Source organism: Aptenodytes forsteri, unplaced genomic scaffold (assembly GCF_000699145.1).
Source record: "Aptenodytes forsteri isolate BGI_AS27 unplaced genomic scaffold, ASM69914v1 Scaffold166, whole genome shotgun sequence".
In the NCBI taxonomy this organism is placed as follows: Eukaryota; Metazoa; Chordata; class Aves; order Sphenisciformes; family Spheniscidae; genus Aptenodytes; species Aptenodytes forsteri.
Genome location: NW_008796110.1, coordinates 3361921 through 3375970, shown reverse-complemented (window position 1 = coordinate 3375970; position 14050 = coordinate 3361921). Strand labels below are relative to the sequence as shown.

General features: G+C 38.6%; 1 protein-coding gene across 1 annotated transcript; it reads left to right on the top strand.

Annotated features, from left to right (window-relative positions):
• Nucleotides 1-810: 810 nt before the first annotated feature.
• On the top strand, nt 811-5868 carry SPAM1 (sperm adhesion molecule 1). The gene is made up of 3 exons (XM_009286789.1): nt 811-1779; nt 3273-3362; nt 5209-5868. Exons 1-3 carry the CDS (start codon nt 811-813, stop codon nt 5866-5868), a joined length of 1719 nt encoding a protein of 572 aa, XP_009285064.1.
• Nucleotides 5869-14050: the final 8182 nt, after the last annotated feature.

Genomic DNA, 14050 nt, shown 5'->3' with positions numbered 1-14050 from the left:
GACATATACCAAGATGATACACAGCTTTTGAGCCTGTTCAAAAGAGCTCTGGACAGAAGATAAGAGTGCCTGTAATATTTCAGATACCTCACTGAGTTAAATGAGTGTACATGGATTGTTTTCCTGCATGTGTACAACAGTCCAGGTTTCAGTTTTGTGTTATCTTGTATCTTCCCTTAAGTGGTCTGTAAAATTAGTGAATTAAGACCTAGAACTTTATTTTGAGATAGGTGAGAAGTATTACATATAGATTACTGTTGATTAAGAGAAGACATTGTGAGACTGCTCACGTTTACAGATATCAGTCACTGGCACAATCAGGACTACTACTGAGCATACTCATTCTGATCCATGACTCACTGGATACCATTCCACCGTCAGTTTTATATCTACTTTTTATACATATACAATTTTATATAGAGAGAGTTTATTTCCTCTATGACTGTACATTGTGCTTTTCCTTCAAAGGGGAATTTTATTCAAAGATTACAATGTATTCAAAATCACAAATGGTATTTCTTTCACAGTTAGAAATTAAATATTTATCATCTCTTACTTTATCTACATTTGTTTCTTTTTCTGCATTAGGTCTCAGAAGTTGTTGAAAGGTTTCCTGCAGTCTGAAATAACAGAGCGCCTCATATAAAGGACACCCCTATTTCACACCTAAGGAATATTGCTTAATAGGTATTAATCTGAAGAAATATATTGTATGGTAAAGCTTTTGACAGGCTACCAGCCTTCTAAACACCCAGAGAGCATTTAATTTTTGTCTGATCAGAAGCACCTAATGTCACTGCACATGCTACGATGGAAACTCTAAGACAAATACAAAGTTTTGGTATCTGTGTTACCTGTACGTATCCTATAGCATCCAGTATGGTGTTCGCCACTCTTCTAGTTTCCTGCTGCTCATCTCTGAACATAAGAGCTCGTCCACTTGTTTCTAATTCACCTTTCCTTTCTATCTGGAATGCTCCTACAGAACTTTGTACTGAAAGGACAGGAGTGCAGCTGGACATGAAATTTTTTTCTCTCATTGGAAGCACACTGAAGACATCCATTGGGCAAAACATCACTCTCTTCTATCCAGACAGGCTTGGCTACTATCCTTACAAAAATGAAGTCACAGGAGAGACATTCAATGGAGGACTCCCCCAACTCTCGCTGCTGGAGAATCATTTAAAAAAAGCCAAAGAGGACATCCAGTTCTATATTCCTTCAGATGAACAGTTTGGATTGGCTGTCATTGACTGGGAAAACTGGAGACCTGTGTGGATAAGGAACTGGGGATCAAAAGGCATTTATAGACAGGAATCCATTGAACTGGTTCAGCAGAGAGACCTCAGTCTATCAGAAGCTGAAGCCAAGACTATAGCTAAAATGGAATTTGAAGCTGCAGCAAAATCAATTATGTTGGAATCTTTAAAGCTGGGCATAGAAATGAAGCCAAATCGTCTGTGGGGATATTACCTTTATCCAGACTGTTATAACTATGATTACAAACAAAACCCACATAATTATACGGGAACCTGTTTAGATATTGAAATAGAAAGAAATAATGAGCTTAAATGGTTGTGGGAGGAAAGCACAGCACTTTATCCATCTATCTATCTAGAGACAGCCTTAAGATCTTCCAGAAATGCCCAACTCTTTGTTCGCAACAGAGTTCAAGAAGCCATTAGAATTTCGTATGTCTCTAATTCTACTCATCCCCTTCCAGTTTTTGTATATACGCGTCCAGTATTCACAGATGTCTATGAGGAATATCTCTCCCAGGTGAGTGGAGCTAGCCCTTAAATATTTCAAATTTAAGTGGAAATTACCAGATGACACTTATTTAGCAAACATGCTAACTCATATCAGAAAAAAAGTGTGTAAATTTTGTATAAAAAATTAAATTAATCCGTCAAAGAAATTTGATCAAACAGAACACTAAGAGGTCTATTTTCAAACCTTCCTCATGCTATTTATCAAATAGTGTTTTATTCTCCAAGTAGTTCTCACATGTAGCAAAATATTACAAAGCTAGAAAGCGTATTTAGTACATTAAGTCGGAGGAAAGAAATCTGAGTAACCTCTTCCAAAGAGAATTAGTAAAACTGGGCTAACCTAATGTCTGCTTTTTATTGTTTTTTCTTATAACCTAAAAGGTAGTCTTTCTTTTCCTTAAAAAAGGGTTTAAAAGCTAGTGAGAAAATTCTGTCCTTAGTTGTACTCGAGTAGCTTTCTAAATGGTATTTCAGCATCTCATAGCTTAGTCAAGGTTAGGCTCCGATTAAGGTTTAACCATCTTATTGCAATTCTGGCTACACTCTTCCCTTCACATTTTCATATACACCCACCCTATGAGAGATACCACCAATCTGGGGAACCTCTTCCTCGTCATCCAGGCCATGAGGAAGGGGAAGTTAGAGGTTGTGGTCCTGGTGACTGCATTGTGTCTGGTGTCCTCTCACATCCTGGATAGAGCATCACCAGGCATTGTCCCCCAGCTCCGTGGATAGCTTCAGGGAGCAAGGGTGCTGCTAGGGTCCCTGCTGGGCTCCTAGTTAATCATTTAAATCCTGTAATCCTTACATTCTTCCTTTTCATGTGTTGTGCCCCGCAGTAAGTTGTTTTTGCCTTGTTCTTTTTCTACCCATAGTGCTCTCCCATCCCAGATGGGCTTTCAGATTTTGTTAGGGCTGGGCTAATAGCTGACCCTAAAAGGAGAACTGAACAGAAACAAATTTCCCAAATCAATCTCTGTAAAAGGCCAGAGCCATTCCCTGGAGAAAAGAGATTCCTGCTGGTGAAAGCTCTTTCTCTTGCTACTTTTCTGCTTTAACACTTTCTGGTAAGTGAAATTAAGTTAAAAAAATAAAAAAAAAAAGGCTGTGCTTTCCAGCCTCTGCTTCAGGCAGCATTACTGAAACCAGTTACTACCAACTCTGAGCAGCCGGGAGGCAACGCAGCAAAATAAAACTTAAAATGGTTAGAGGAGTGTATGTCATATGCCTAACCGCTGGGTCAGTTCTACAGCCTTGTTTTTCTAACCAGATGACATATATAAATTGGATATAGTTGGCAACATTTTCTGGCATCACCTGTGCAACCCAATCCCAGAATAAAATAGTGTAATTGAGCGCAGAATGTTTGCATTGTGTGTAATTGCTCGCTGTCTTCAAAGTAGTTATTTTGGATATGTAATTTATTATATGCATTATACCTTTTGCCCTTATGTTATAGCTTACTTACATTAGTATGATTCTTTGCACATTTCCTCTCAGGATGACCTGGTACACACCATTGGAGAATCTGCTGCACTGGGTGCTTCTGGAATTGTGATCTGGGGTGATATGAATTTAACACAAAATAAGGTATGCCAGATTAATTATTATATGACATTTTTAAAGAGCAAGAAAGTGAAAAGGATATAAGGCATTATGATTACTTACATCATATCTTCTACTTTTAAAATGATGACTCCATATTGCCGGCAGTCTTCTCTAGTTAAAAAACCAGCACATTTGAGGCTTATGAATATTGTCATTGACTACGCAGAATAAGAATTCAATCTTTTAAAATATCAGTGTTGGCTCTGAGTAACTGGACAAGCTACCACAATAACTGTAGGCAAGTTAGCACTTGTTTAGTTAATTTAAGGAAAGGATTCCTATAACTTCATTACATTCCAGTAATGAGGTACAGAAAAAATTACTTGTGCTTGCCCAGAACAATTTTTAAAAGACCCTTCTGCTTTTTAAAGTGGTGCACTTAGCAATAATATTTAAAGCACTAAGGGGAGTCAGTCTGTAAAATTTCATCTCTAGCCTGTTCTGTGTGTTGTAAGTAGTACTTTGATTAATTTCATTATAAGAAAGATCTGAGTCAGAAAAGGAAAAAAAATCCAGTTTGTTTTAGGAAGGTCAAATACATAGTTTGAGAAATATTGTTATAAGGATGTTCAAATAAATCTTTCAAACTAGCTCGTTCATACTCAGGCAAGCTAGATATAATAAACTACTGTATGGGAAGACTCTTCTGAAGTCTTCTAAGAACAAAGAACTGAAACTCTTCAGCACTGCTGGGCCTCCTGTGACAGAAAGCATGGCCAAGTAAACCTCTGCAGCTCTGGAAGGGTCAAATTCCCAAAAGCATCCCACTTCTGACTCTTTTTTGTATGTGTCCGTCTTTGAGAAAGTGTATCAGTTGCACCTGAAGCTTTTTTGCCCATTACCCCAATACCAGAACATAGAGGAGCAACAACTGTTATTGCTTGAATTTTGAGATTTGTTATGAGCAAATAGAATTTTCCACAGCCCAGTCAGACTATGTGTTTGTGAACTAATTGCACCTTTTTTTTATAGCTATCACAGTCAGTAGCCTTTCAGCAATGAAATATTACTGTGAGCCTCACTTCTGCAAGAATTGCATCAACCAAAATTTTCAGGCAGGGTTTTTATATATACCTAAAAGAAAAACAAAAGAACTACATATACCTCAGATTCACTGAAGTGATCTCCATGGGTGTAAATATTAACTGTATCTATGTGTGGTATTAGGCAAATGCCCTAAGGAGACATAGCATCAGAAACAAAGAAAGAATTCGCAAAGCCTCTGGTTATTAAACTGTGCCAAGCATACACAGAATATATGCCAACTTCATGATCAACTAGAATGATCAATTCTCTTAGTATACTTTCCATTTGACCATCCTCCCAAAATGCTTTCCATTAAAAAATGCCGTGAAAGCTCCCTATGCCTGCAGCCTAGCTATTCAGGTCAGGGGAAAATTGAAGAGTCTTACAGAGATGATTTGATAGAAAAATTATTTGTTCAGGCTGAAGAAGTGAGATTTTTTTCAAGATCACTCAAACCATTCAAGATACATATAAAGGAACTTCGATCCTTCATGTAACTTCTTTAAATGCATCTGCTTCAAAATGCTGCATGAAACATACAGATAAAATGAAAACTTAGTCGTCTGCTTTCTGATCCAAGTGCTTTTCATAACATCTGCAGCAACCACCCAATATAAATTTGCTGTGATCCTTGAGCTATATAGCAACTTCTCAGATAAACTTGCTTCCAACAACCAGTTATAACTATTATCAAAACCTCAGGAGAAACATTCATAGATATCCACTACAGTATTGTTATTAGAATGACAGCATTTTAATGGTTTCCATACTAAACACTGCAGATATGATGCTCTTTTCACAGAACACCTGTAGGACTCTGGACAGCTACCTTAGGAGGACCTTGACCCCATACCTCATCAACGTCACGATGGCAGCCAGAATCTGTAGCCAAGTGTTATGCCAAGACTCTGGTGCTTGCGCACGGAAAAAATGGAATTCCAGTGACTATCTTCACTTGAACCCTGAGAATATTGTCATTCAAATGACAAAGGATGGAAAATACACTCTGCAAGGGCAACCAGCGTTTCAGGATCTGCAAACATTCATAGAAAAATTTTACTGCCACTGTTATGCAGGGCACAGTTGTGAACCTAGAGTTGATATAAATGACATCCATTATCTCCATGTTTGCATTTCAGAAGATATTTGCATTCACATATCTTCAAATTCGCTTTCCAATATAGAAGCCTCTGAAGAAAAGATCCTGTCTAACAGAACTGTATTTTCATTTACCTCTCAGAGTAAGGTGACATTATCTACGCATCCTGAAACAGAAGATTTTCAATCTACCTTCAGCAATAATATACTCAATGTAACAACTGCAGAATATAACACTGTCACAGCTGTCACTGGATATGATTTAAAAGCAAATGATACTCGTACTTTCAGTAGTTCTTCATCCTGTAAGATAAGGATGTTTAATCTGTTTTGTTTAATTCTAATTTTGAGAACCTTAACATAAATGACACACGAAAGTGAGAATATTCTTTTCCCTGTGTTTGAAATTCCAAAGGTTTTATTTACACAGAAAAATCATTCCTGAAAGGCATAAACCAGCTCCAATTCTGTGGTCTTATCTGTATCAGGTAACCTTTTCTATTCCGTAGGTGACACTTCAGCTTGAATGTATTTCTTCAGTTTAGTTCTATAAACTACTATTTGTGCCAAAGATATACTGGTATGTATATACTGATTTTAGCATATGAAAGGATAATCCAGAATAAGGAACTTTTTTTTTACAGTTATTACAGGAACATTTTTAACAGTTACATTTGAAAAAAAAATTTTGTTGATAATGCTGTTTTGTATACTTCAAGTTAAGCCAGTTAAATACATCTCAATGTGGATTTTATTGAGTCTCAGCAGTGAACAGGTTTGATGCTCTATGCATGAATTATTTTCATTCCACATGAAAATTAGCTCTTAAAAATATTTGGCTTAACTTTAGATCTGTGGGACTGCCCAGCATAAAATTTATCTGATTAATGTAATGTTTCTCTGCTTTTCACAATATCTACAGGGATACTGTGGTTTTTCTTGTAATTAAATATATTCATAACTCTTCAAAGGGTTCTAACTTTAATGTAAATGTTGACTTCAAATATTACAGCTTCATTGTTTAAAATTTGAGCTGGAGCTGTTTATCCTTCTTTCTTTCTTCTCTTCTTCTTCTCCCAAGCCCTCCCCCTTATTTCAGATGTCCCCTCCTTGGCTTTCAGTTGTTTTGTCTGGCCAATACTCACAACTCATCTGATCTGCCTCTGCACTCCCTACCGGCACTGGTCACCAGTCCTAGTTTCTCCGTCCAGCCAGCCCTAACAACTGGATAGGACTGTCCATGCCATTTGGACAAAAGCCTGTGAGCTTTTGTCTGACTATTTCCTGAGCAGTCCCTTTGGTGGAAACCAGTTTGTTCCTTAGGAAGACTCAGCAGTGGAGGCTGCAAGATGCAGCTATTAAGTCAGTTTATGCATTTAGAAGCAATTAACTGTAGTTCATTTGATAAAATATCCTTTCAGATTATTATGTCAGATGATTAGTAGACGGCTGGACTTCTGATGGGTGAAGAGTGGCTGCTGGCATGGATAGATTAAAAAGGTCTCCCTAAAGCTAGGCACGATCTGCATAAATAAATTACCACCTCCCACAGATACAACTTGCCTCACTAATGGAAATACCTGGGATTTCAATATAGTAGCCCCTTATTTACGAAAAGTTAATGCCTAAATTTAGCAGAAAACATGTATTATATCCACTGCCTTTGAATTTACAGGTTGTCAGTCGTAACAGACATGCAGAAAAATAGGTAAAGGCTTTAGATTTAACATGGAGAAATAATGCTTTATGGCTTTTGGACAACAAGTTATCAAGAGGAAGTGACAATTTTCTCATCGCAGTTATGGTGTTGAGTCCACAAGTCAAAGCTATTTCTGCCATCAGTGTTCCAAGTAAAATAATGAACAAAAAAATATATATGTAGTGGACTGTCCAGCACAAAAGAAGCCAGCTGGTTTTGATCACCTCTGTAAAAACAGTTTCTTCACTGCAGCTTTGATTTTGGTTATTTGATCTTGGGTAAACAAAAGCCATGGTATGACTTCTGCATAATTCCTGTACCTGAGGTCCCTCCCTTTCACACTGGACTTGTGATAACTATCAAAGAGTTTCTAAAAACTGGAAACTGGTTATGTCTTAGTGTATTTTGTATGACTTATATAAAGTTTTATTTCTTCAGCAGAATGCTTTAACATGGTTAAAATTTTATGTTGACATCCAGAGTTCTAGTTCCAACACTGCACTGCTTTGTGGCAAAGTTTCCTGAGGTTAGGCTTGTTTGTATCTAGTGCTCTGGAAGACGCTGGATCTGTAGCACTTTGTGGTAAGAGAGTTTGCAGGTTCACAAAATCTACAAGTCTTGCCATAAATATTTTTGACTATCAGCCAAGCAATAGCAAGCAGACCATTTGTGACGAGGAAAGCGTGAAATCACCAGGAAAGGAGGGATGAGAAGTTAAAATCACAGAAGAGGTGAGACAGAGCACCCAGGACCTCCCAGTGGATGCAGAGGAAGTGAACTGCAGAAGTGAAAGAGTGAAGCAACAGGGAATGTGGACAGACCAGTCTCTTCCCATTCAACAGTTTTTATCTACCTGGTATTTAATACAGACCACCTTTCCCTGAGGCCCACTGTAAAGATAAAGGAGCACAGTAACTGATATGTCAGATTAGACCTATCCATCCGATCCCATCTCTTTTTTCCTGAGAGCAGCCAGGACCAGAAAAGTAAAAGGAAGGTGAGAGGAAAGCAGACTATTGCAATAAGCTGTCCACAGAAATGTGTCTTCCTAAGCTCCATCCATAAATATAATCTGGGATATTTATGTTACCTACATGTCTCTGCAATTCATGCTTTAAATCCTACAAACTTGTCATAGTGAGATTAAGGCCAGCTACGTGCTGTGTAAAATTACAGTATTTTCCAAATACATTATTTCGCTCTGTATTATATTTGTCTTGCCTATATTCTATGCTAAAGAGTCACCATGGAGTCAGCGAGTAAGGAAGGAGAAAAGAAGGAAAAGGGGTGCTATGCCTTGCATTGCTGGTGACTGTCTCATGTTCAAAGCCAAATTTGTATTCTCCTAAAGCAGACCCCCCCAAAAAATATTCACCTTCCATTCACTGCATTTCCTGTAATCATTAGTTGTCTCTGTAGCCTTATAGTTTCAGTTTCTTATGTTCTTGTATTTTTCAAAAGATTAAATACTAGAGGAACGTTCATTTCACTTTGATTGCCATTCATTATTTTGTACTTCTCCCTTCTAGGCAGAATTCAGGCTGGCAATACTTAAGGACTGGGAAATGCTAAAATGGATTTGATGAAGTGGTCTAAATGAAAGTCTTTTAAGTACCTCTAGTGCCCTCCTTCAATGCTTAGAAATTTTGCTAAAATTTTAATTGAAATTCTGTTTCTCTATCTGAAGAATCTGGATCTGATTTATTGTGTTGCTTTTTCTGGGACACCCAAAGATATTGGCACTTTTAAGAGAGATGGCTATTGGCACTTACAGACTCTGAACAGAATTGAAATCATAGTCTAGTCCCTGCCTTACAGTTTCTTGCTTCTCTGTATTAAAAATAACAACATGGAGAGAGATTTTGAGAGACAGGCCAACAAGACTACTTTGTAGACAGCCTAGGATGTGACTAGCATCCCAAGGAGCCCAGCAAAATTTGCTTTAATCCCTGCATGACACTGGGACACCCTGTTGTATATATATCAGCAAAGAATTGTGTGGAAGATTTCAGACCTGTGCAATATGCACTAGACAACTCCCAGTCACAGATTACCTATCCATCACTTTTCAATACAAACAACAAGACAGCAAAGAGTTACATAATTCTAAAACATATTCAGTTATGGAGCATTGATGACCTTTTTAAGAAGACAACTAAATTCCATCCTTCAAGCATACACACTTAAAACTTACTTGAAAGGTTTTCACAGTGTGCTTGTGCAGGCCCCTTTGCACTGGCAGATACCCATTCTGCCAAAGCAAAAGAGCCTGCAAAATTAGGGTCTCAGATTTCAAGACAGGGTCACGAGTTTCATTCCAAAAAACAACGTTGATACAAAACTGTTTATTGCATAGCTTAAAAAAAATTACTGCATTACTAAACAGTAACTTCATCTTTCTTAAAGAAATTTCTTTTTTGTTGTTCTTTCTTGCCAGTTTTTTTCCTGTCCTATTGAAAGCCATTGTATAGGTGGCTGGAAAGATTCAAAAAGCTTATTGGTCTAACTTCATCCCTTAACACTTCTAAGTGTTTCCTGATGTGTGGCTATCCCAGACCCTTCTGTCTATTTTTCTGGAAAGACTCCACTGAAATTTAACCCAGCATCATGGTATTTTTCTTAATGATGATAGTCATGTAAACATACAGTATTTGAGATCAATCCTAAGTTTTTGTGTACACCAGTCAAGGATCTGGGTCTTTAGGGAACAGTTCGTTCATTGTAGGTGTTCTGAACCTTTCGCAGCTACTTTTTTCTTCACTGTCAGTAGTACTCAGGACTGCAAAATCTTCCTGCATTTGTTGTCCCCTTGTTACATATGAGAAAGTAAAGGGCAAGGAGGTAAAGGGCACCTATCAATATTAGCATTCTTAAGGGAATAACTTTGGATTTCATTATGTTCACTAATGTGTTACCACCATCATGGTGTATTGATTATAGTTCTCCTTGGGCAGTAGTAATTCGATGACATTTTTCAGTGTATGCTTGTATACTCCTTAGTTTATAACTGATAAGGTATTTATTGATTAGTAATCAGACACAAACAGACAGTATGAAAATTAATGTGAATCACTACTTTATATATTCAGCCAACATTTTGTTTCTGTGCACGCAATTCCAGAGTGTAGTGTTCAGCCACATATGTATGAGGACATCAGACTATGCAGTCACCCTCCTCTGCCTTTGTTTTCATCTCGGAAAATATATTTATTCAACAGAACTTCAAGATCCTGCAGAAGAAATATACCATATGTTGGCAGCCTCCTTCTGGAGCACACTGCTCCCTCAGGCTACTAGCAGGTTGAGACAAGATGATAACTTGCCAGTGTCAAGTGATGATTTCCTGAGGCAGGGACCTAACAACCACCCTTTTAAAGGGAGGCTAAGGGCACCCTGCAGTCCCATAACGATAATATTGTTAATGTCACAAAAAAGCATGAAGTAACTTACTGCTGGGACTAATAATACACAGACTTAGGCTGCCTGTAAGTCCTATGCCTTCAGTTTTCATGCTGCATATACTAAACTTAGGTATCCAAAATGCAGAGTTCTTGAGTTAAAAACCTTCATCTGCCCCATTCTGTCGGTGTAACAATCCTTACAGAAATCCTTTTTCACTCCTTCCTTCACTGGAATGTGAGAAAAATTATTAAGATACATACTAATGAGTCTCTGATGCTCCAGCCAGCAGAGGGCACGGACGATGCACATAGATGCTGGCGGGTACATTACAATGCTTTCACTGAAAGGTTCAATACAGTCTTTCTATTCTCTTTAGCAAAGCAGCTGCTTGACTCTGGCCTACAAACAGAAAAGATGACTACTCTCTCACTAATGCAGTGCCTCATTATCAGAAAAGATGTATGGTTTATTCTACAAGTTTTTTTTCCCAAACATCTGGTATATCAGGACAAACCTGAAAATACCGGAGTGAGACATCACCTCTTCTTGTGTTCTCCTCCCTGGAGATTTCATTCAGCTGAAGGCTTCTTCTCATTAAGATCTTCAGCTGTCACTAAAATCCATGCTTAAACTACAGATAATGTGCTCTGATCTCTTTGGTAGTACTCCAAACTAGAGATATGGGTCCCAAGCATCTTGTCTCTACCCAAATATGGAAATACCTGGATACGCAGTGTTGGTTCAGGTCAAGTTTTGCTGACTATGTATTTATAGCATCACAGCCATCGTAATCTGAAATGTAAGATCCATTGTTATAAATTTTTATAGCACAAATAAGTCTCTGCAATGGAGTAAGCTGCTTTACTATCACTTCAGACACAGAGCACTTGGAAGACTCAATATGCTAGGTGCTACATGGCCCCATAACACTACTGAACTGGTCCTGAAGTGTGTAAATCTCAATAGACAAGACAGAAAAGTGAAATATTTTATCAGTGGTTAAATGTTTCCCAGAAAGATTAAGTGGCTTGTCTACTGTCACATGGGATAATGAATTGTGGCCTCCTGTGCCCCAGCTCAGGCTTTTAGCTACAAGAACGAATGTCCTCTGAGCTGCTAATTGTAGCAAGGTAGCAATATTTTTACATACAATATTCTATTACTAAACAGTCTGAAAAATAAAGAGTTGCCTTTCATAATCATATAGTTTCGCAAAAGATATAACAGATTTTAGAACAATATTACAGATTTTTGAACTTGGACAAACCCTCCAAGACTTTTTCATATATTATATTTTGACCCCCTAGACACTGTAGAAGACTTCAGTCAGTGTACAGCTGAATTAATGTTCTAGAATTTACCTGCCCATCCTCTGCTGGCCTTTTATGAGGATGTGACTGAAATGTATTTTTTCAGAATATGTTACTGTATCTGCAATATATTGTTTCTTTAAGCTTCCATCACTATGAGCCTTTAAAAATTCCTGCAAAAATTCTTGCAAAAATATAGACTGCTCTATTTTATGTGAGTTTTCCCCTGTGCAGTAATCAGAACTTCTTCGTTCACAGAAACCACTCTCACAAATGGACTGTCTTTATTCCACACATCACCAGCTGGGTGATAAGTGGAGATGGGAGAAATTCTTATATTTTTCAGTTTTAAGGAAGCCAGAAACATTTCACCTATTCACTCAAAATTTGCTAATTGCTTTGGCTGAAACAAGTTTTTAAAATAACAAGATACATAGCAGAAAAAGAAAAGAATAGTGTTTTGCCTGTGAATTATTTCCTGAGGTCCTTTTACCCATCCAACAGAATAAGCCATTTCCTCAATGTCAGCTTTTCCACCCATGTCTTCAGTGATCCCCCCCAGTTATGTTTAGAGTAAATGGTAATCAGCCAGTAAATTCATGACTGCTGTTTGAGGCGAAGATGTACATATGTATTTAACAGCCATCCAGCTGCTACCAAGAGGCAAGTAAAACAGCAGAGTTCTGCTACACTCTCCCTCAACGCAGAACCTGATCAGGTTCCTCTCTTTCACTGTGCCACCAATTTTTAAGAAACTTTGAGAGCTGTACCATGCTCTGAAACTGCTGAAGACACCATCAATGCCTCAGTTTTAAGAGCAGCAACCAAAATTCTGACTCTAACCCAAACCACCAAAGCTAGGGACGCAGGGAGTACCTGTATCAAGAGCAGCACTTTACACTACTGGGGGGAAAAAAAAAAAAGCCTCTTTTTGTTTGTTTGGGATTCGCCACATAAATCTGTATGCTTTCCGACAGATTTTATATTAAGAGAAACAATGAGAAATAATTCCCCAACATTACCATTGGGTGGCAGGACCAGCTCCAGTGTCCAATTCCCTTCTGGAAATGGTCAATTAAATTTACAAGGGTAAATAAATGAGTATCTGTAAAAAAAAATCTTAGAATTACACTATGAGTCATTTTGACTGTATCTACAACCAGGGCATGAAAAAGCATAACATTTTTCACCTTTACAGCTAGCCCAGAACCAATTGCTCTTGACAGCAATGTCACAAGAGCTTCCAGTTTTTGTCGTCTGACGTAACCAATGAGGTTTGTCACAAATTGCATTCTCTAAAATGCTGAATTACACCTCTAAAAAGAGCACGAAAAACAAATTCCAAAATGTTTTGATGAATTTGCTGTTTCAATAGTAGAAGTATCAATACTAAATTTCTGAAATGCTTTGTTTATACCTGTATTAAAGTCCTTCATCAACCAACGCCACCAGCATTGTAACCTTCTAAAGCATCACATATAATTTCAGTCACAACTTCAGAGACTGGCAAATGGATACAGGCTAAGTGTTAGCTCTTTATTTATAGGGAAAACAAGCCCTTCTCTAATGCTGTGTGGCAAGACTGTATGCTAAATGTCGCTTATCTAGTGCAGGCAGGAAGATTCCTGGTGAAGCAGCATGTCCTGTCATTGCCCACTATACAAAACCACCGTCACAAGCGTCTCTTGTTGAGGCAAGGAAGCATGCTAAGGGAGACTCCCCAGAAACTGTCAGAGAAGAACCCAAATAAAACCATGGTAAGCCCTGGCTCTCAAAGCCTGTCCCTACACAACGAACAATTCAAGAGGAGTTTCATGGGAAGACTGGAGGTCCTAGGGGCGTGAGAACCACCATCACTAGAGGTGAAGGACCTACAAAATCGATCCTGTCAAGGAGACTAAGTCCACCAACTCTCATAAGCCAGTGCTGCAAATGCAGCCCTTGGCCATCCCTTGTTGGGTGCAGGGTGCTGGACAGACAGCCCACGGCGGCAGACCTACGCCGGGCCGCCCCGTCCCGCCCCGCTCCTGCCAGGGTCCAGCTGTTCACCTCACACGATCCCCGCGGTGCCACATCTGTCCATCGCGGTGCCCGGAGCCACCCCGCTCCTCCCTGGCCTTGCGGCGCCTCCATGC